General features: G+C 35.0%; 1 protein-coding gene across 3 annotated transcripts in view; it reads left to right on the forward strand.

Moving 5' to 3' along the window:
• Positions 1 to 1,276: 1,276 nt before the first annotated feature.
• Srek1 (splicing regulatory glutamic acid and lysine rich protein 1) overlaps positions 1,277 to 24,461 on the forward strand; it is a 36,089-nt gene continuing 12,904 nt past the window's right edge. Inside the window, exons 1-7 of one of the 3 annotated variants that reach the window (XM_047555167.1) lie at positions 1,277 to 1,585; positions 9,565 to 9,698; positions 15,454 to 15,569; positions 17,016 to 17,180; positions 17,292 to 17,470; positions 18,640 to 18,770; positions 19,627 to 19,741. In XM_047555167.1, the coding sequence (XP_047411123.1) occupies positions 1,425 to 1,585; positions 9,565 to 9,698; positions 15,454 to 15,569; positions 17,016 to 17,180; positions 17,292 to 17,470; positions 18,640 to 18,770; positions 19,627 to 19,741 (1,001 nt within the window). In that variant the 5' untranslated portion in view covers positions 1,277 to 1,424. Of the gene's footprint in view, positions 1,586 to 9,564; positions 9,699 to 12,317; positions 15,167 to 15,453; positions 15,570 to 17,015; positions 17,181 to 17,291; positions 17,471 to 18,639; positions 18,771 to 19,626; positions 19,742 to 24,461 lie in introns of those variants that run through there. The other 2 variants (XM_047555166.1, XM_047555168.1) reach the window with 2 other exon arrangements.

Below are 24,461 nucleotides of genomic sequence, written 5' to 3' on the forward strand. Positions count from 1 at the left end.
GTCTTATCTTGCATAAGCAACAATCTTTGTTTTTGGTAATAGCACACATTGGTTATTTGGAAATTAGTTGTTTATTAAGTTGTACAGAATGTTCAAATGTTGTCATGTTTCATTATGTATACATAATTTAAGAAATACATTTCTTGACATCATTGGTGATTTCAGCAGAAAAGTACTGGCAAGCTTTTAAGCTCAAGGAGACAAATACATGTTTAGAAAAACTTGTATTTTTTATATGAAAATTCAAATAAGTGCTTTTACTAGAGACAACTATTCCTAACATATAGCAGTACTTTCCAGTTCTTCACACTTATTTGAAAGATCTATATTCTAGGATGCAGATTTGATAAGATTAGTTATTTTTTACTCCTTTGTGAAGAATATTCATTAAGAGAAAATCTTTAAAAATCTTGAATTTTGTGTGGTGTGCCTGGATGGAGGTGAGAAATACAAAATATTAACTACTAGTAGTTTGGTGACATTGTCTTGGTTCCTGCTAAGGTGTCTACCACTGCTTTTAGATCATCAGCGCAAAAGTCAGTAAAATGAAAAAAGTTAACAAAACCTAGTGGTATGAAACTCGCCCTGACCTTGAGAACCTACTGAAAGGTTCTCAGGACCCTCAGGGTTGTGTGGCTGACGGCAATTTGAGAAGAGCTACTCTAGACTCACATATTGTCTTTCATCAGGCTGCAAGTTCTAAGTGGACGATCTGTGTCCCTTACGTGTCCTTGTCTAAGTGTCCAGTATATAACAATAAACACTAATATCTGCAGAACGAGTGAAAAAATCACGTTATAAACAATCGCAGAAACTTTGATTCACTGCCTCCTTCTTTACTTCAATCGGAACCTCCACGTTTTGTGATAATCTCCAGGGTTTTTCACAATTAGGATGGCTCTCGTTGTTGTTGTTGTTTTTTTTTTTCGTAAAGATAGGCGACGTGGGAGCCGCTGTACTGAACAATGCTGCGCTGCAGTTTGTCCGTGGTGCCCCGGTGGCATCAGCAGGCCAGGCCGCTTGACTTCCCAGCCCGACCTAAAGACCGGAAAGACCGGGGTCCTCCACGCCGACAAGAGCAGGAGAACATGATTGAGTTTTAGGGAAAAAAATAAACAAACAAAAGCCCCCAAAATCACCGATCAAAATCCTGACGGAGAGAAGAGTAGTGTAAGCGCGTCAAGGAGCCCAGGGGCCGGAGGGCGCAGCCGCGGGAGACCCGCCGAGTTGCCCCGGCGACGCTTCCGGCAGGCGCGCGCAGCCCCGGGAGCAGGGGAGTTGTGAAATGGGCGGCTAGACCTGCCCGGCGTCGTGAATTCGCCAGCGGGAGCGCGCTCGCGGCCGCGCGTCCTCTGCTTTCCCGGCTTGGTCGCTGACGCGTCGTAGACGTTGGGGAGCGGGAAGGCAGCGGCAGTGGGATCGGGATGAACAGCGGGGCAGGCTTCGGTTTGGGTTTAGGCTTCGGCCTTACCCCCACGGCGGTAATTCAGGTGACGAATCTATCGTCGGCGGTGACTAGCGAGCAGATGCGGACGCTTTTTTCCTTCCTAGGAGAAATCGAGGAGCTGCGGCTCTACCCCCCGGAGTAAGTGCAGGAGCTCGGCTGGGGGAGGGGCGCGGGCGCCATAGAGACCTCTGGAACCGAGGCGTGGGGGAGAGCGCGGGCCCGCGGCGCCGTCACGTGATCGCCTGGGCTTACCTTGGTGCCCATATTTGATTAGGGCAACGGGGCCCGCAGCCCCATGGTCCTGCTGTCCTTGTTACTCAGGTTTTGAGACTCAGCCTCTGCACCGAGCCCTTACAAAGGACTTACGGTGGTTTCCTTTCTCGTGCCTCCGGGACTTGTGTTCGCTGCCTGGTCTTTGAATTCAATGCCCCATCCCTCCCCCACCCCCACTTAAGATGGCCGCAGGTGGGCCCGGAATAGCCCTCATGGCAAACGCCTGATAACGTTTTTGCACTCTGAAAATCGCGGAGCCTGCACTTGAGCAACTACCCAGGTCTTAAGATCTTGGTGCCAGGCTGTTAGTGATGACCAGGAAACCTGCGGCTGATGACAAGATGAAATTCTGGTTGTTTTTGTTACCCAGGGCGAACTCGAAACAGCATCATTTTGGTTTATCTAACCTAGCCCGGCCGTGTTCTTAAAGACCGTGTCTTGGTTATAGATTAAAATTTCCTCTTGAATGGTTACGCTGGACCGAACCTGAAGTGTAAATCGGAGGAGGATTATCTCTACTGTTGGTGTACTTTTAAAGTCCAGATCTTGACTGGCATTCGCAGGCCACAGCCACTTCCCAAGTAGTGTATTTGAAGTGGTAAATTTGCCTCCCCCCCCCTTTATGGAATATTGTTTAATCGGAAAACCTGAAACTTGTATGGGATTTTCGTACATAAACGTCTTTTATTATTATTATTATTTTTAAAGGTAGATCTTGGGACATTAAGAACCACAGTATTTTGTTCGTTATATCAAAATCCTTTGAAGGAAGCGGAAGTAATTGCCCAGAACGTCTTTCCTTTAAAAAATTTTCATTTGATTTGACTGATTTCACAGTGATGCATACGTTTTCCTTTTTTGTTTTGAAATATTTCGTGCGTGCAGAAGTTGAAATAATACATTGAACATCCATGTTCCTTTCAAGTGTGTTTAATTTTTTGCTACAGTTGATTATTAAAATTTTCCTATTCTAATACTACTTTTTTCCCCCTTCTTTTTTTGATCTAGCGTGTCATCAGAGACCAGCTATGACACTTAGTTAATCTAGAACAGGCCCCTCTTCATCATCTTTTAAAAAGTCCTTCATGACTTTAACACTGTTATAGTTCCAATCTGTCTGGTGGAATAGACCATAATCTGAGTTTATAGAGGTTGTTTCTTTGTTCAAGTAATATATTTTTGACCAGACTAATGCATAAGTGCACATACATATTTTGATTGATTAGCCATGGCAGTATAGCTTTGAATGTATTATTTAACTTTTGCAGATGCTTTCGGCCGTCTCTTAAGTACTCAGTGTTTCATAATTGAGAAGTATTTGGAGGAGTGCTGTATCCTGGAAGAATTGGAGTCAGTCATTAAAATAGTCTCTCCATGAACCCCTGGGAATTAACCTTGTGGTATCTCATAGGTAGAGGAAGTATATCACAGAGTAATCTTCATTGCCAATACCATTTATATGATTGAATCCTGGGTCTGGGTAATAATACACTGCCAGTTATTATCTGACCTTTAGTGATGGAATTTTTTTAAAAAAATTAAATGTTATTACTTGGAGTTTAAAAGTTAAAGATGTTGCATTAAAATAGAGTTAGTATGACATAAACTGTTGGTTAAATTGTAGCATAAATATAATACACATAAGCCAGGCCTATTGAGGATCTCAAGTTCCCAGCCAGCCTGGGTGAATTAGTAAAAATTGGTCTCAAAATAAATAAATAAATAAAAATTTAAAAGGTACGGGTGATGTAGTTTAGTAGTAGAGTGCCCCAGGCTCAGTTCTCAGTACCATAAATGTGTGTCCCCCCCTCCACCCAAGAAAATACTTCTAAGGCGAATTCCTTAATTTTTCTGTAAGTGCAATATGAGATCCCTCATTCTTATTTTGTAGCAATATTGACACACTTATTAACAGGTTTTCGGTTTCATAATGAAGTTATTATCTACTCCTTGTGTTAAAGATGTGTTTGCAAATTTGGGCTGGACTGGACAAAAATGCAGGGGTAGTTGTATTGAAGATACAGAATTGTTTTGAACTATCCTAAAAACAGTATTTTTAAAATTAGTTTTTGGAAGCTGAATAGACATTTGTTTTGAAGTTGGAAATAAATTTGTTTTGTTGAATGTGAAAATGGACTTTTACTAAAATTTCATGGGACCAGGGATGTAGCTCACTGTAGAATGCTTGTGCAACATGTGTGTAGCTGTGAGTTCAATCCCCAGCACCACAAAAATTATGATTTTAGCCGGGCCTGGTGGTGCACACCTGTAATCTCAGTGGCTCCAAAGGCTGAGACAGGAGGATCCAGAATTCCAAACCAGCCTCAGCAACTGTGAGGTGCTAAGTAACTCAGTGAGACCCTGTCTCTAAATGCAAAGTAGGGCTGGAGATGTGGCTCAGTGGTTCCCCTGAGTTCAATCCTCAGTACCTATCCCACCCCCCCAAAAAATTATGATGATTTTAGTTGCTAAAATGAAAACTCAGTTTTAAAATTTAGTTCTTTTGGCATAAGCCAGTAATTCAATTTCATTTTCATTTTAAATATTGAAATTTTTATAAGCATTTATTATAAACATTATTCTTATTTGTAACTTGTCATTCTTTTTTGTGCTGTCAGGTGGTTAAGTATCCAGAGTAACTTAATTTTTTGCACAGTAGATTAATTTCATAGCTTATTAAAACTATTTTACACAAGTAAGAAATTTTGTTTTTTTTTGGCACACTTTTTATTGAGGTGTAATGTACAGACAGAAAAATGAACAGATTGTGAGTGTACAGCTTGATGAGGTTTCACGGAGTAAACATGCCCAGGTAACTAGCACACCAGTCAGGAGTTCAGCACTCTCACAGGTCCCCTGTATTCTCTTTCAAGTGACTAACCCCCAAAGGGTAATCCTGTCTTGATTTCTAACACTGGAGATTTTATCTGTGTTATTTTTGCTTGCTGGTTTCCTTCACTTCTCTAGTCTTCAAAGTTCCAAGAATGAAAGGTAAAATCTATCAGCTACTTATTTAAGCTTATAAGGTTAAAAAATTAATATGATCAATATAACCACTTTGTTGAAAATACAGAAAAAAGAAATAACACCTGTGATCCTACCATCCATCACAACCCCTCCATTTGCATATATTTCCTTCCAGTCTTTTTATGTGTTTATTATAATGTATTATCAAAGGATTCGTATAGTTAACAATTGTAAACTTTTTTCACTTAAACTGTAATAGCATTTTTCATATCCCCATGCTTTGTTTATAGTAATTTTTAAACACTAATATACCCTGTGTTATATTTGGAAATTATATCATGATATATATTGATATATTTTAGCTGCATCATTCGGTTGTTTTTGTCAGCAGTGATGATTAGTGGGCTTATTAGCAGTGTTAGTAGTTCATAAGAAAGCCTTTTATAAGGAGAAATTGTGCTGTCTAAATATCATTGGAGCCCTGTGGAGAAGCCGTGTGATAAAATGATGCATCAAGTAATATTTCCATACATAAAACTCCCATTTTGCCCATGTTTATTATTATTTTCTGTATTTCCTCTAAAGGATGTATACTAATGTCCAGTGTACGTTGATGTAAAATGTAGGATATATACCATCTGGGCTTTTAAAATGTGTATTTGTCGTCATCATGTTGAATGAAAGAAGACAAAGTTAACAGTCACATCAAGCTCTGCTAAATCTGGGTATTGCTACTTTCTGTGGAGTCTTATGTTTAGACTAGTTGGAATCTGAAACCTGTTTTTAAAAATTAAAACTGTCAAAATGTCTAAATAAAAAATGACAATCCTGGGGCTGGGGAGATAGCTCAGTCGGTAGAGTGCTTGCCATAAAGCACAAGGCCCTGAGTTCGATCCCCAGCACCCAAAAAAAAAAAAAAAAAAAAAAAAAAGACAATCCTGTTTAAGTAAATCTAGGGACTTGAAATGATGCTCAATGATAGTGCTTGCCTAGCATGTTATGAGGCCCTGGGTTTGATTCCCCAACACAGAAAAAAGGAAAGAAAATTTATTGGTTTAGATATATTAGAGAGAAAGTTCTAAATATAAAGTTTGGAACCAGGCTGATTTGTAAATAAATACACATTTGTTTGCTGAGATTTATCATCTCTGTGGAGGCTGCCACTGTCATATTTTAGTATTGTGTTCAAAATAAAATGTTACTATTTTTCTTGAAAATCTTAAATATTTACTTTTTTATAAAGTAAATGTAAGTTTTTATAAAATAAAATGTAAGTTTATTTAAATTGGTAATTGGAGATAAAGATTAAGAAAATGGGTAAAGCTGCAATGTAGCCATACCTGGCTTCCATGCTTAATAATGGCTTTTAGAACAGAATAGACAAACTTTTTTTTAACCAGTTCCCAGGTTTCTCAGGTCTTGGTGTCATGTCTTCATATGTAGTTGTTTTGCAAATCAGTCTCAGATTTCCTATTTCTGTGGATTTTTTTAAAATTCAAAGTTTAAAATGAGGTGGGTTTCAACTAGGGATATTTGGCAGTGTGTTTTTAATTTTTAATGATGATGATTTGGTTTTCTTTCTTTCACAAAAGGATCTTCAGTTTAGGTAACTAAAGTGTTGACTTGCTTATCAGGTTCATGAAGATTTCAGGGCTAAAAGAGTATTCCTGTTGCAATTGCTAGGGTAATAGTAGGTCATTGTAATCGTAGATTTTATTTTTTGGTTGCAAAGGACAGAAACAGTGTTACCCAATCTGCCTTAAGAACAGACATTGTTTATCAAAAAGAAAGAGAATTTTGATAATGAGTATAGAACAGCTAGGCCTCCTGGGAAGTGGACCTGGGAACCAGAAAGGTATCAAAATCAAGGTGACTGTCTGCCTCTTTCTTTAAAGAGGCTTTATTGTTAGGTATGTTTCTGTATATCTGCTCAGTTTCTTTGCAGATCCATTCTGTATTCCCTCATCATCTGCCTGAGCCACTTTTCAGCCTAACAGAAAGATCTGAGTGTTTCAAGTTCATTTAGTCAAGCCTGACTACCCAAATTTTAGGTTATTGGTCAGTCAGTGGAATGGGCTTTTGTGATGGGCTGATTAATTGTGACTAGAGAAGCCAGTAGGCTCTTCTGAGGGTTTTCACATAAGGAAATTGTGATAATTCCTGTGCTGAAGCTATGTAGAACGTCTTGGGTAGCACAGGCTGGAGGCATTTTAAGATGACTTACCAGAGGACATGAAACTGGAGCCTTGAAGAAAAGTGAACTTTTATGTTAAAAAGGAAAGTCAGGGCATCATTGCCCTATGGAACAGCAGGTGCAGAGACCCAGGTGTTTAGGATGTTTTCTTAGAACTACAGGTATTTCTTTGCCTGGAGTTTTGGATATACTTAGTTGATGAAGCGAGAACCAGAAGGGTGCCTTTGAGGAAATGTAATCTGTGGAGTGTCGTGATGCAATTTAGGGTTTAGAAGGGTCAGTTTTTGTGGAAAAATAGCTATAAGGGGTTGAGGTTGGATGCAGTGTGGTTGATTAGGAACCATTATAGTAATCTAGGTGGCAAGTGCCGAAGGCCTGAATTAAGGCATTGATAATGAGAATGATGAAAGAATTCATGTGACCATAGTTGGGAGGTAGACTCAGCAGGATTTATTGACCTATAGGATGAGATGCTGAAAAGATCAAGGGTGGTTTGTCAGGATAGGCAGGGTTTTAGAAACAAGTCAAATCTCAGATTATTTCTTAGACTAAATTGATGGGGTTGGAATTGTACTCATTGGGGGCATTCTTGGATGAATCTGATGAATCTACCATCCATTCATCTTTTGAACATAACTAGTCACTGTTCAGAGAAAAAGAGCCAACTAGTGGTTCTTAAAACTTTTACAGAATAGACAAATTAGTTCTGCTCATATTTAATTGGCCCAAAGCAAGTTACAGGGCCACACCTATGTTCAAGGAATAGAGAAATGGAATTTACCATGTACTCAGAGGGAACTTTGGAAATATTTGGTAAACAGCATGAATTACTGTGACCTCCTGAATTACAGACTTGGGAAGAAATGTGATGACATTTTTAACTGAGATATGAAATAAAGGACAAAGGGCAGGGTTGGTATGGAAGGAGAATGGGATTTGGATTTAATGAGTTAGGGGCGAATCAAAATGTACTATCAGCCCGTGGATCTGGGTGTCTAGAACTCAGGAGAGGCTTAAATTGGGGATTTGGTAATGGTGGGTAAGTGTGATTGTGGACATAGTTACCTCTAAAGCAATATATGAAATGCTTTGACTCAGATGGTGGGTAAGGGGATTTTTTTGATGAGGGTTGGTATGAATCCTGGATTTGATGATTTTTAGGCAGAGGAAGTAAACTGAGTTGAATAGGAAAGAGGTAGTTTTTTTCTTTTTTTAAATCAACTTCATTAGCCTTAGCAATTATGTGAGCAATGAATATAGTTTCAAGTTCTAAATGCAAATACATTTATGTGTTTGACTTAATAGCATATATGAAAACTTAACCATTAATGTGGTTATTCTACATTGTTTAAAGATGGATTTGTTGCTGTATGTGAGGGATTACAGAGAAAGATTTTTGAATTTAAAAATGACTAATGTTTGTGGAATGACTAAATAGTAACTCAAAATGGTGTTTTTGTGGGGAGAGGTATGCTGGGGATTGAACCCAAGGCCTTGTACATGAGCATGCTGGGCATGTTCTTACTCTACCCCTGAGCTATAAGACCTTTAGCCCCTTGGAAAGGTTTTAAAATTCTTGATTGGTTGAATGATTAAGGTTTCATGAGATTTGGGTTTACATGATTAGACTTTAAATCTTGACGTTGCCACTTTTAGTTTGGAGATGTGGCTAACTTCCTAGAAATGTTTTGTAACCCACAGTAAATTACTATTATTATCCCAGTTATACATGATGTTTTTCATATGATCTCTTTTTTTTAGTGTAAATATCTTAATGTTTCAAATGAGTGGACATTTATATTATAGATTAGGTATATTTTTTTCCTGCTATAGTTACAGACTTTAATGAAAAATAATTATGGATATATTGACAAAATGTCCATGAGAGTAGTAAATTTTGGAATCTAACAAGATAGATTCATATTATGGAAAAGTTCCTTTTATTTGTGCTGTGTTTGGTTCCTTTTTACTATAGGTCTGCCCTAGATGGAATTGAATCAGTGAATTAGAGTCTACATTGTTTACTAAAACAGCAAAATGTGTAAAATTTTGTTTATAATTTTTTTGGGAGGGTCTGGAAAATCACATTGCTGTTTATCCTGAAACTAACTGGTATATGCAAAAAAACTTAATTAATTCCATATTACCTGGTTGTTTTTAAGACCACCATTAAATTTTAATGACTTTTGCTTTTTGTGTTGAGGATGAACCCAGGGACTTGCACTTGGCAAGTTCTCTACCAGTGAGCTATGTATACCCCCAACCCTGCTTTTAGTGATGTAAATGCTTGGGAATCACATTTAAGGTTTGGGATGGTTACAAAATTTGAATTCTTAAGAAGTGGAGCTTTCATAAAGGGATTTTTGCCTATTTAGGATGACACATTGAACATTTTTGGATTACATCAATTAATTTCACATTTCACTGAGATTTAGGACTGATTAAGTTTCATGTTATATATATGTATAAGGCTATAGGCCTGCCTAGATTGCCTCTGTCTGGTGGGAGATACCCCAATGAAGTGACTGAGTTTTGCCATTTTCATGTTTTAATTATTCTTAGCAACAATTTCCTAAGACTTGGTTGGTTAAGAGTATGTAAAGATGTAAGAAAGATTTTAAATGAAAATGACAAAACCAAGCAAATGTTTATTAGTCCAATTGTTTTTGTTTTTATCTTGCAGCAACGCTCCTCTTGCTTTTTCCTCCAAAGTATGTTATGTTAAGTTTCGTGACCCATCAAGTGTTGGTGTGGCCCAGCATCTAACTAACACGGTTTTTATTGACAGAGCTCTGATAGTTGTTCCTTGTGCAGAAGGTTAGTATCTCATGTTTTCTTCCTATTATTTTAATTTCTGTTCTGTTACTATAGCCTTTTGGCTTTCTACAAATTAGCAAATAGACAGTACTCTGTGTGTGTGTGTGTGAGACAGCAAGAATGAAATTTGGAGAAGGAAAGAGTTTTACCTAATGGAAAATTAAAGTGGTTAATTTATTACTTATATATGTTTAAGATTTTACAACTGCATAAAGTATTTGGCTTCTTGTTTGCTTTAGTTTTCTGTAGTAAATTTGCAGAGTGTGAAGAGAGCTTTTTCAGTTAAAAAAAAAATAGTTAACTTGATAAGGGAACTGACTTTAAAAGTACAAAGAAGTAAGCATCCACCTGTGTGTATAGTACTAATAATATTACAAATAAGTATATACATTTTGCACAATTGGGGTTAAGTGATCTTTATAAGAAAAAATATTCATAATTTGTATCTTCAAGTATTCTTTTAAGGTAACTTATTTTTACTGTGAGATGATTGTTTCATATTCAGTATTTAGTGTGCTATTCAACTGGAATTTACTTTTTAAATTGGTTCCATTTTGGGCTGGGGATATAGCTCAGTTGGTAGAGTGCTTGCCTCCCATGCACAAGGCCCTGGATTCAATCCCCAGCACCAAAAAAAAAAAAAACAAAACAAAACAAAAAAAAATTGATTCTTTTTGGAGGATAACTGAAAAAAAATCATGGTAAGCAATTTTTGAAAGCATCCATTGAGAAAATACTTGTCGAAGATAGGAATAGGACCAAGGGTCTTATGTTTATTTGTTAAATTTTATGATTGCTTTAAAAGCTAATTATTACTAATGTTTTTAGTAACTTATTTTTTTACAGAACTATTCTTATATAATAAGTTATGCTGAATTTTAACAGTTTAACAGGTGTGTTATTAACTTTTATTTAGAGCACTCTGGCATGTGTACATGGATTTAGAATTGGATTATTATAAATTTAAATGCCCTTACAAGTAGATACTTCTGGTGGATGATGATGACTTATTTTACAACAGTAGTTTCCAAGAAACAATTTGATGGACTTTCATGTATAGTTTTTAACACCTCTCGTAGTAACCAGGTTAACATTAAAACAGTTTTACGTATAATAAGCAGTTTGCTACACTTTCAGGGTTTTATTCTTATTTCAGAATGTCTGTTGTGGGACGTCAAAAACATTTTAGTCAAGTACAGTGAGTACCAGGCTGGTATTTTTGAAGTCCCAGAATAGGACATTCTGGCTTTTTTTTTTTTTCTTTTTCTTTTTTCTTTCTTTCTTTTTTTTTTTTTCCAGGTAAATTTGAAAGGGTCTTTATCATGTTTGGGGATTAGAGTAGTTAGGGAAAATAAAAATGGATCAAAGTTAATTATTTGTTTATATATATCTTTATCTGTAGAAGTACAGTTCTGTAGAAGTACAGTGAGCCCAAAATTGGAAAATGAATTAGGAAAAAAACTGATTAATGGTATAGTTTATATTGAAATTTCATACCAAGAAACCTCATTAAAAAGAAAATCAAGTAGAAAGTTTATTAAACTGAAATATCATATCAAAATTAAACCAACAGCACAGGGTTGGATCACATTGAATTGGAAGGAAGAATTTTATATCAGTGTTGCTTTGTTGAACCTTGCTATATTCCTATAGAATGTTTCTTGTATCAGATAAGCCCTGACTGATTTGTCATAAATGGACAAGGTTATGGGCATGTTGATATCCCTTTTAATCTTTGTTTTACTTCATAGAGATGAATAAATGCACATTTTTTATAGATTTTTAAGTATTTTTAATATTACCATTAGAGACAAACTTACTGTTTCAAACATGAAAATTTAAGCATACTTTCATAGTAATTTAGTTATATATATAAGTAAATATTTCAGAACATTAACATAAAATAACTGGTATTAGAAAAATGTTTAGATACACATTTTTCATTAGTTAACATTAAGTACAACAGAGATGAATTTATGGAACCTGAAGAATTTCACAGTGAGCTGTTAAAAGTGATTATGCACTGCCAGGAAAGAAATAATGCATTATTGTACTACAAAAGATAGCATAGTGGGTTTGAAATAAACCCAAGGAAAGCATTACAGAAGAGGAAGTTCTGTTAAGAAGAGATGTGGTGTGTGGCAAGCAGTCTGCTCTGAATGTCACTGACTGCATTCTTTCCTTGATGTCCTAGAAACAATCATGATATAAATGAGAGAAATCATAGAAAAAATTTTAAGAAAAGTTTTTTTAGTTGACTGTTTTTTAGTTCAGGTAGTAACATGAGAAGGTCCTAATCCGTAAAAGTAATGTTTGATGTGTAACAGTTTCATACTTATTAAGCATTAACTATTGTTAATAAAACATGCCATTTCAAAATAAAATATACTTTCATTATACTTGTCTAAATATGATCTCTTTTTGTTGTTGCGTGCATTTCAGATTTCTTTTTATAAATGTTAACACTTACGAAAGATAAGGTCAAACATTAACGAAGGCGTCAGCCTAATCATCAGTCATAACTTTATGTCCACATTTTCTGGTAGATGGATTTTGACTATTAATTTGGTTTTGTATGTTTTCTCTATGTGATATTTGTGCATTATTAGATGACTAGACTGGCCAAGGCAGACCTGTTACACTTGCCTGAGTTAGGCATTGTTTGCCATGCCACTAAACCTGCCGTCAAGTGAAACCTTCATTGGGGAAATGAGATCGGAGTCTGAACCGCAGAAGATGGACGCCCTGTCTCTGTTTTTTATTGTTTTACTTTAATTTCATTTCTTTTTCTTTATTTTGTCCCTTTTTTTTTTTTTGTTTTTGTTTTTGTTTTTGTTATGTTAAATCTCTTTCACTTTAACTTGTGAGCTGGTTTTCCAGTTCTTTGTAAATGGTATTCCATTAAGGTTCATAACGTGTTGCAAATTATATTGGGAGATAATTAACACAGCTCAACCTTAAGACAAAATAAATTTTTCATGCAATAAATTAGAATATAGTGTTGAGTACCTTAGTGTGAGTCTTAATTGGTGTATATAGATTGATCAGGTACATTTTATACTTGAAACATTCAAACACTCATAAAGATCTTAGGAACACTTCCTGATCTTAGGATAATATTTTTGTAGTTTTTTTCCCCCCAAGTTTGTATCGCTCATAAAAATGAACGAATGACTTCTAATTTTCATCCTTCCCCCCTGAATTTTAGGCATACAAAATCATCAAGGAAAATAAGCAAATTTCTTACAATGTGGGGATAGGGAGAAAAGTCTTTCATTTTTATGATTGTTTATTATACAACTTATTTCCTTGTTTTATGAAGACTTTGTTGCCTATTTGGGGAACAGATATTTGAGAAACTATTGATTATTTGTGTGTGTGTTTTTCTGTTTGCTTGAATTTTTTGTTGAAAATCAGAGGTTACCAGTTTCTAAATAGCTTTTGAGGTTAGGACTCACTTTAGTAATATGAGAGATACTCTTTTTCCTTCCATTATTAAGGAATACAGTTTGGGAAAAATGCTAAATTTGATTGTTGAAATACTTATATACTCTGATATTATTTAGAGGATAAATTTGATAGGATTTTATTTTGGAAATTGAGCAGTGGAACTTTTTCTTAAAATACCTTTAATAGAATAAGACAAAAGTATTACTGAGTGTAGAGTTGTAGATTTATAGTAGTTCATTACTCTTATGAAAGACAGTCTGACAGCCTTCTGGTATTGAAGCCAAAAGTAGGACTTCCTAATACTAAGTGATCAACTTTTGGCCCATTTAAATCCCCTTTTTGTTTGTATAATTGTTCTGCACTATATATGGATATTTTGGCTTATTAATTGACAAGTAATATTAAGTTTGGAACTCATTTTTTTTTGAAGCATAGGGTTTTCACCTCAGGACTACAGTTTTATCAAGGGTGTTCAGCTTTTACAAACCTTTTTTTAAAAAAAAAATCTATATAACAGAGTGTGGTATCAGTATAAATAGTATAGTATCAATGTGGGTATACAAAAATACATGTGTTAATACTAGTAACTAACACGTACAATATAGGTTGTTATTTAATGTCTTCAATAAGGCCTACCTACTTTTCATTTATCTTTATGCATGTTAAAAAAATCTATTCTGTCAGAATTTACATTGAAATAATGAAGTAACTTTGAAATTAGGCAAAGTAATACAAACTTAGATGCTACAGAGTTCTTAAAGCTACTACAATGTACCTTTTATTTTGTTCCAGTAGATAAGACAACCAACATTTAAAGCAAGTTTTAAATTCCATCTTGAATTCTATCCATATTTAGAGATATATTCAGATAATAATGTTCAGAGATTCATCTCTCTGCACATGATTGTTTTAAATAGGATTTTTACCACTGAAACCAGGCATGGTGCTTTTGAAAATTTACTACATATATTTCAGCTTAGTGTGATTTTTGTACACTATTTTAAAACATTTTTGACAAGTTCATAATGGAAATGCTTAGCCAACTACAGCATGACTAATTCTTCTAAATATATCTACACTTAGTCAACTTTTTCAGAATTTTTTTTGCTAAGATAAAAATGTGTGAAAGTTGCAGTCTTAATCAAAATTTTATTTGATTAAGGGCTGGGGATATAGCTCAGTTGGTAGAGTGCTTGCCTTGTAAGCACAAGGCCCTGGGTTCAATCCCCAGCACTGAAAAAAAAAAAAAGTTATTTGATTAAAATCAGCGGTTATAAGGCAAACGATGTAATTCAGAGTGAATTTTTCATCTTTTAGGTTGTAGGCATTTTTTTTTTTGTTTTAAGTTTTTTTAGTGTTACCATTGTTATTAACCATTTAAATGTTTATAAGCAAGACATTTAAACATTAATCATTTCTCTTCAGATAAGTATATGTAAATTGGTTCTAAAAGTTAAATTTTAAGATGTTTCCTGACACTAGGGATTTTTTTTTTGTCATTGTTCTTATAGATTTTTTGTGATCCCCCAACCCCCAGTTATATTCTTTGAAACTGGATTCTTTTTAGGCATCATTGATTGTTGTTGGTGAGATGCCTTATTAACAAAATGGGTGTAGGCTTCCTTTAAATTGAAGCTGACTACGTGAAGTAGGTTTATGTTTTCTTCTGTTTATTTGAACTTGAATCTGTTGGAGGGTTATCACAATTGTTTGCATCACAAGAAGGTAGTTTCAGTAACAGAATAGGGGCACTCATTAAGGAACAAGTTTCAATTCGCACATATTTGTTTTTTCTTTTTCTTTTTTTTGACTAATTTGGTTATTTGCCATTTCTGGGGATTAAACTTTAAAAAATGTTCTTCTTTTCTGTATCTGATGTTCTGTGTGCTATTAGTGATGCAGCCAACACGAACGGTTGTCATGTGTAACACAACTTTCGATCACCGCGAAAACAGCGTCCTGGGAAAGCGTCCATGCTTGATATCGTTTGGTTCATGAACATTAAGTTTCCAGTACAGGTGACCCATAGCTCAAAGTGTTAAATAATTGTCTACATTATTCAATTTTTAAAATATTATTCCATTAATGAGATTGTTAGTCTTTGAAGTTTTGCTCACTTTTATTTTTCCTAGTAGAGCCAGGATAAAAGGAAAGACTTAAGTTCTTATTTATTTCTTTATACGGATCTGATAGATAGATTCATTTATTATTATTATTTTTTAAGTGCAAGGGTAATTGTAAAATCATAGTGTAAAGTTGGTGTGGTGTTTCTGCTCTCGGTAATGTTTGGAACTTGCCTCTGCAGGTAAAATCCCAGAGGAATCGAAAGCGCTCTCTTTATTGGCTCCTGCTCCAACTATGACAAGTCTGATGCCTGGTGCAGGATTGCTTCCCATACCAACTCCTAATCCCTTGACTACTGTAAGTATTGTACTGTACATAAGTAGATCCCTCGTGTGAAAGGGGTAAACATTGAACTGTTTAATCTGTTGAATTAAGACCTTAGACAATTATTTGTGTTCCCAGCCCCTCAGGAGGGTGAGGCAGGAGTATCTCTGAAGTTTGAGGCCAGCCTTAGCAATTTAGTGAGATCCTGTCTTAAAATGAAATTCAAAAAGGACTGGTGAGGTAGCTCAATGATAGAGCACCCCTGGTTTCAGTTCCCATTACTACCCCATCCACCCCCCCCAAAAAAAGAACAAAATGTTTCTGGCTTCTTACTATTATAAATAAGAACTTACTATTTTAGATTTTTATTTAGGTAAATTTTTCTGTTTCACTTGAGGTTGTCCATACTAGTATCCTGCCTTTACCCCTTGGTGTCTTAGTAACATTTGGCAAATTAATTTCTTTTGAGTTATTTTTTTTTTTTTTTTGGATAAACCTGTGAAATTGGCATAATGGTAATGCCTACTGTATGAGAATTAACTTAATAACTCAGCCAAATGATATACTGTGATAATTGTCATTGATAGGAACTCACATAATTGGTGTTTTTGAATGACCAATATAGTTAATCCTTATTATTTGTAGATTCTATATTTATGAATTCACTTACTAAGTAAAAGTTTTTTTGAAACCTTAAAAATCATTATTTGTAGTGCTTTGTGGTCATTTGCAGATACATAGGGTGATGAGAAATATGAGTTGCTTGACGTACTATTCCCAGATGATGTTAAACAAGGTGACACTGCCTTCTTGTTTTGGCACTCATGCTATAAACAAGCGTACTTCTACAATCTCTTTAGTGCCACATTTTAAGATTGTGTGTGCCTTTTGTTGATTTTGCTATTTAGATAGGCCCTCAAATGAAGTGCTAAATAGTAAAGGCTCAGGTAGATTGTGAGGTACCTTATGAAGAAAATGTATGCTGGATAAATTTCTAAGTTGTTGTGTTGCTGATCATGAATTCAGTCTTGATGAATCAACACATATCAACTCAGGTGGCTTCAAACAGAAACACATGAAACAGAATTGTATGTTTATTATTGATGATGAATGTTGTGGCCAGAGGCTTCTAGGAGCAGTGGTTTAGTATTAGTAATAATTCATTGTTTATAGAAACTTTATAGGGGATAACTTAACCTTGAACATTGAAAATCAGTTATTCATTTTAGTGTCAAGCTTAAAGGTAGTTAAAATTCCCTGTTAGTTAAGAAATAGGTTGTATTTCAATTAGGTTTGAAACTAATGTGATTTTCCTGTTTTAATAATCCAGAAATATACATGGCTTAATGTTAGGAGTTTTTTTAATCTCCTTCCATTCTTGTTGAGTTGATCCATTCTTGTCAAGATTAGAGAATGGTAATTTTGGATACTAATAGAAAATATGTGCTCTGTTTTTTTGTTTGTTTTGTCTTCTTACAGCTTGGTGTTTCACTTAGCAGTTTGGGAGCTATACCAGCAGCTGCACTAGACCCCAATATTGCAACACTTGGAGAGATACCACAGCCACCACTTATGGGAAATGTAGATCCTTCCAAAATTGATGAAATTAGGAGAACAGTCTATGTTGGAAATTTGAATTCCCAGGTAACTAATTTAAGAAGAAACAGGGCAATAGTTCTTCTTTTTTCTCTTCTTAAAAGTCATAGTGATTGATAATGTAATAGCTCTGTTAAAACTGTCATTTCGTTTCCTCAGACAACAACAGCTGATCAACTACTTGAATTTTTTAAACAAGTTGGAGAAGTGAAGTTTGTGCGGATGGCAGGTGATGAGACTCAGCCAACTCGGTTTGCTTTTGTGGAATTTGCAGACCAAAATTCTGTACCAAGGGCCCTTGCTTTTAATGGAGTTATGTTTGGAGACAGGCCACTGAAGTAAGAAATACTAAACAAGAAATTTTAATGATTTAAAAAAAATTTAAAGTATATTTGATGTAATTAAGGCTTTTTTTTTCTTTTTAATAGTAATTGGCAATTTGTGGAAAGGAAGACTGTGTTAAGTATAAATGAAATACATGCCATTTTAGCCTTTAAAATCCTAAAGTTGTATTTGGAGACATTTTCTCATTTTCTGTTTTTAAGATCTAGTTTACTGTTAACATTATTTATGTACCCTGCATAACGATTCTCTGTATCAATTTTAATTAGTCAATTGGCTTTATAATATGACTCTAGACTAATGGGCAATTTAACATATGGGCTGAACTACTGTATTTCTGGTAATATGAATTTCAGTATATTCCAAATCCCAGGAAGAAAGTAATATCAAGTATCCAGAGATGTTTTAATTGAGACATTGGACTTTTAAGATTTGCTTATATCCTTGTTTGTAAAAAAGTTGATATAGCCTTTCAGATACTTAAGACCAAAAATTTTGTTTCTGTCAGATATTAAGTCAAGTGTAGTTTTGTCTGATTTAATAGGTGATGGTTTTTGTTATGCACTTTGGTCAGGATTTTACTGTTTTTAGTGGGAGCTGATTGTGTCAGTGTTGAAATGGGGTAAATGGAGTCAGACAAATCTCATTCGTTGCATGCACCAGATAAACCACTCTCGCCTAGTAGGGAAGTTTTAAGATGCCTCCCACATTCAAAGCTGTGTCTGTCTCAACCATGGAATAAGGTTGACTAAAATGGTGCACATTATGTACAGCTTTCCCTTCGTCCTACCAAGGTGCACAGGTTATCAACAAAATTTCCTAATATAAGGATAGAAATGATTTATTTAAATATTGATATCAGCATTTCTAATTCTAAGCTATATGGAAAACATTTATTTTGGTCTATTTGTGTTAAAGAAGTCAGCTAGGATTTAGTTTTTTTTGTTTTTCCTTGCTTACAGCTTTTTTTAGCATGACTGGAGGTGGGGAAGAGAGATGAATTATGGTTTTGAGGTTGTTTTTGTTTATTCTGTATTTAGCTATATCATTTTAATGTGCTTCTTAGATGTCCTTAGACTCATCAGTAAGTGTATCATATGAACATTTGATTCGTGTTTTACAAAATATGGTGTGCATTTGTGATATGCTAATATTTTTAATTTAGAATAAATCACTCCAACAATGCAATAGTAAAACCCCCTGAGATGACACCTCAGGCTGCAGCTAAGGAGTTAGAAGAAGTAATGAAGCGAGTACGAGAGGCTCAGTCATTTATCTCAGCAGCTATTGAACCAGGTAAGGCCACAGTGTTGTTATATAGGTCATAGCTTAAAGATCATAGAATCTTAGAACCTGAAGGAATTATAGAAATATTGTTCAGTCCCTTCATTTTTACCAATAAGAAGACTGAAACTCAAAAAATAGTAAGTGACTTACTCAAAGAATAACTTAACACAAGTGTTGTCTTTTTTCCCATAATGCTGAATCAAGGCACATTAGCCAGAGTTTATTAGCCCTTTATTTTTTAATAGCAAAATCAGTGTTCAAAATGATTTCCTGAAAGCAAAGTGTGTTATTATGAGGCTTAAAAGAAAAGAGGAAATATATTTAAAATGTTACGCAGGTTTGCTTCAAAGTTATAATTTTAAACCTAGAAGAGAGAGCCTGTGATTTAGAAAAATACAGAAAACTGTTTTAGCAGGGTAAAGGAACACTTATTCAAGTTTAGTGTTGCTCAATAAAGTGATTTTAAAATCCAGTCTAAAAATGTCTAGGTGGTTAACCTTTGAGTGGATATTCTAAATTAACACTCGGAATTTAAATTTCGATTCTAGCAAAATAACAGAAAGGACTTAAAATCACTGTCATAGGAATTACAGACATGTTTTAATCGTACGTTATGGCAGCAACAAAATATTACGAACAGCTGTTTATAATCATCTGGTTTATATGTACTGCTGCAGGGTGGCTGCACTCAACGAGTTTATGCAATGACTTTCTTGGATGTTTCTGAAGGATAATTGCACAGGAGGAGGATGTACAGAGAGTAGGCCCCTTGCACTATATGTGGTACATTCCACTTGTGCCTAATTATTAACTGGGATCTTTAATTGTTCTGAGCTTACACTGCAAAGTGGTTTTTTCCTCCCAGAGTCTGGAAAGAGCAATGAAAGAAAAGGCGGTCGATCTCGTTCCCACACTCGCTCAAAGTCCAGGTCTAGCTCAAAATCCCATTCTAGAAGGAAAAGATCACAGTCAAAACACAGGTGAGAATTTCTACTGTCATTTTTTTTCTTTTTCTTTTTTTTTTTTTTTTTAGTTTCTTATTTAAAATAGTTGAGATTTTATGGATTTTTGTCAAAATATCAGAATTTAGAAATTTCGTTAGTGTTAATACATATTGCTCTGCTTATAAGACTATAGTTAAGAATGAAATTTTGTTTTATACTTAGTTTTTATAGTTCAGCTAGTTTTCCATTTCAGAAGTTGGCTTTCTATCTAAAGATGCTATCTTGATAAATTTCTAAACATAGTCTTTACACAGAAGTGGCAGAAAATTTTCATTCTTTTGAGAAAAGGAAACATATTTAGTGGTTATGCTGAAAATATTGTTCAAGTTGCAGCTTTTTTTTGTTTTCTTTTCCCAGTCCTCTCCAGGTCTGTGGAAAAACACCCCAGATCTTGGTTTCAAATACCCTGTGTCAAATGGAGCACCTTAAGTCCTTGGTACTCTTGGTGATAAGAACCCTCCTCTGACCACTTTTGGAGCTGAAACCCCAGAGTAACTTGCAGTGTCATCTTGGGGGTTGTCCTGTCCTTAAACACTATTTCTTTTCCTATATTTGATTATACTTTTGGCATTTTATTTCCTCTCTTGTCTGTCATTACTTTGTGTTTGGAAAGGAGATCTCAAAATGTAAACTTGTAATACCATCTTGACTGCAAGTGCCTCAAGTATCATCTCTGAAGTGATACATTCTATTGTTTTTTAAGTGTGGAGGGGACTTTTTGAATAGTATACATGTAGTGGATCCTAATTGCATGTGATGCTTAAGGAAGGAGAGAAAGTATGTGTGCATGTTGTGTCAATATTGGAGAAGGCGGAGGGATTAAGGAGAAGGAAGGAAAAAAAACAGTGTGCTATGTGTTGAGCCTTGCCAGCATGGCCAGTTGACTTTGTTTTTTATGATGATCAGAGATTCAGTGAATGATAAAGGAAAATAGACTTTGTTTCTAGTAATCATACTTCTAGCCATTTAGTGGTATATAGGTCTATTAATCAGTTCTCAAAATCTCTGAAATAATTGTTTCACTGTCAACAAGATGGTATAGTGAGGCAAATGCAGAATCAAGTAAAGGAAGTTGTTTTATCTACAAAAAATAAGGCAGTGCAGCAGAAGGCAGAGTTGGAGTACCAGTGGTGCTAGACTGGACATTTTTGTGTGTTGACAGTATAAAGAAGAACAAGGAAATATAAAACTGTGTGAAGAATAATAACTATACTGAGGAAAAAGAATCTCATTTTGAGGGATTGCTAATGAGAGAGAGAGAGAGAGAGTGTTAATAACCTCAGTGATTAACATCGTCGTTTCCTTAGGTAATCTATGTGAAGCTGTGTGTGCTTTTGAAATTAGACAAATAATTGAGCTATCCACTTTATCCACTGTTCGCTCTAAGGTTCTTGTTTTATTTTAAGTACTGTATATTTGGTTAGTCCCCCCTTCAAGGGTATCATCCAGTCTTATTTGAAGTTTGTGAATTCTTGTTCTTGATATTCATGAGAGTTGTTTTCTTATAGATCTATCTATATAGCAATGGAAATTAGTACCGTGTGTGTGTGTTTGATCAGCATGTTCTACTTTTATACATACACATAGACACACAGCCTTGACAAAGCTCATAAACATACAAAAGAGGACAAGTTCTCTATTCTTTTTAAAGGAGTAGAAAAACATCTCTTACTGAAAAATGTTTGACTTGAGGATCTTGACTTGAAAGAAGCTCCCTTAATCCCCATGAGTCAGAGAGGGAATAGCAGGTCTTAACTTTCCCTTCTCTGCTAGTGGGAGCTGGTATCCTCAGGTCTTGCTTATGGGGCCCACCTCTTCTCCTTATTCACCATCTTCAGATTCTTCTAGAACCATGCTTTCCCAGGCACAGAAAGACAAATAAAAAATTTGCTTTCATAAAGGTAGACATCTGGGGTTGGAGCTGTAGCTCAGTGGCAGAGCACTTGCCTAGCATGTGTGAGACACTGGGTTTGGTCCGTGGTACTGCATCAAAATAACAAATAAAATAAAGGCATGATGTCCGTCTGCAACTACAAAAATTTTTTTAAAAAGTAGGCATCTGTTTACTGAAAGGGTGGAGGGATATTGGAGGAAGTTGGATAATGGAAGGAGGTAGAAATGCTAAATTAAGCTGATTTGATCACTGTACATTTTATACATATATTGAATTGTCACACTGTACCTCACAGATATGTACAATTATGATGTGTCAACTTTAATGAGAATTGTGCTTACTCACCAATACCTCCTCCTCCTTTCTCTGTTACTTCCGTTTATAAGCAGGAGGAAGGGTCTCTTGTCATTTTGTCTCTAGCTAGGACCCGGAGATGTGTTTCCACTTTGTTCAAATTTTGATACCTTTTTTTTTTTATTTTGTATTTGTTCTAATACATGATAGTAGAATGCATTTTGACAAATCATACATAAATGAAGTATAAATTTCTCGTACTTCTGGTAGTAATGATGTAGAATCACAACAGTTGTATGGTTATGTATATACATAGGGTGATGTCAGATTCATTCTGCTAACCTTCCTCCATCCCCTTCTCCTCCCTTCACTCCCCTCTACCTAATCCAGACTAACTATTGTTCCCTAGTCCCTCTCCTCCTTATTGTGAGTTAGCATCCGTATATCAGAGAAAACATTTCACTATTGGTTGTTTGGGTTTGGCTTATTTCACTTAGCACGATATTCTCCAGTTCCATACATTTACTTGCAAATGCCATAATTTCATTCTTCTTTAAGGTTGAGTAATAGTCCATTGTTTATATATACCATGTTTTCTTTATCCATTCATCTGTTGAAGGGCATCTAGGTTGGTTCCATAGCTTAGCTATTGTGAGTTGAGCTGCTATTAACACTGATGTGGCCACACACTGTAGAATGCTGCTTTTAAGTCCTTTGGGAATAAACCGAGGAGTGGGATAGCTGGGTCAAATGGTGATTCCATTCCAAGTTTCTGAGGAAACTCCATACCACTTTCCATAGTGTTTACACCAATTTGCAATCCCACCAGCAATGTATGAGTATACCTTTTTATATTTTTTTATTTATAGAGATAGCATTAGGAGAGGTAGGTAGTACTAGAATTGTTACATTTTTAAGTTAAGTAACCTTTATAGAGGAGCATAGGAACTATAAGACATTTTGTAATGTTTTATGGAAAACAACTGATTAACAGAGGAACTTTGATACAGCACGATGGTAAGTTGCTACTTATTTACAATTTAATTTTAAAATATAATTTTGTAAATTATTTAAAAAATGAAATTGCTAATGGTAAGTCTTCATCTTTCATTGGATTGGACCTACTCTTGAGTGCTTTTAGTGTTCTTAATCAGAAAACTACTAGTGGGTGGCATGGAGATCTGAAAATATTTAATGTCACAATTAAAATATAATGATAACTCTTGGGCAGTGACTTGAACTCTCAGAACCTACAGGGTAAGATAAGAAGCCAAGCGATCCATTCCTTATTATTAACTTATATTTATTAGGGCTATCCTTAATTTTTTAAAAGAAGTTTCTTTGCTTAATGTTGGCAAGCAGTGCTTTGAGGAATCAAAAATTATTTATATTTTTAGCAAGGCTAACTAGAACAGTCTTAAGATTTTTTATTGGGTTCATAGAAGCAATGTGAATACCTGTAAATGGGCTAAGAGTACTCTAGTTTTACTTCTGCCTTAATACCTGCTATTTGACCTTCATGTGTCTTAGGTTTTTAGTGGTAAAGATTTCAACAAACTCAGCTTGTATTAAAAATGTTATAAAGATGGGTTCATGTAAAAAAATGAATTAATTTCTTTCCTCAAGTACATTACTTTTACAGCTGTATAATAGATGAGCAGTTGAAAATTAGCTGTAGGAGCATGGTGAGGTGGTACATACCTGTAATCCCAGCTACCTAGGAGGCTGAGGCAGGAGGATTGTGAGTTTGAGGCTAACCTCAATTTTTTTAGTAAGACCATATCTCAAACACAAAATGGGCTGTGGGGGTATGTTGGTGGTAGAGTACCACTGGTCTCAGTCCCCAGTGCTGAGGAAAACAACCTAAAACATTGGACTAACTGAAAGATATGTTTAAAAAATTTTTTATTAGTAATGGAACTGGAGATGTTTCTGGTTTTATAGCATATCACAATAATGGCCATTTATATATTTCTCAAATAGATATTTGTGTATATTATGTGCGGCGTACTTGTGGAAGTTCATTTGACCTTGGAATAAATAAAGCTATAATTTAAAGTTTACATTTATGTTAAACTTACATTATTTTTTTATGATGATGATAGTAATATTGAGAATTGAGATTTAAGTGTTTACTCTGTGCCAGAGACTGCAAGCCAGTTTTACATACATCATCTAATTTAATCCTCATGGTAGGTATAAGTGTGATTCTGATTCCAATTTATAAATAAACACAGAGTTAGAGAGTTTAGTGACTTGCTAGCACTCTCCAGCTAGTGTGTGGCAGAGCTGGACTTTAGAGCCAGGTTGTCAGACTCCAAAGCTGGTGAGTCTAATCACTTTTTATTTTTTTAAGTTGTGTGCTTCTTTTTTGTTGTATTTTAATAAATAGTGCCTGAGATAGTTCATTTTGAAAAAAAAAATTTTAAAAACAATTATTTCAGTGGGGAAAGGGAGTCTAGTCAAAATTGAAATAACATTTTTTTATGAAAAAATTCCATTAATAAT

The sequence above is a fragment of the Sciurus carolinensis genome, chromosome 6, assembly GCF_902686445.1.
Source record: "Sciurus carolinensis chromosome 6, mSciCar1.2, whole genome shotgun sequence".
NCBI lineage: Eukaryota > Metazoa > Chordata > Mammalia > Rodentia > Sciuridae > Sciurus > Sciurus carolinensis.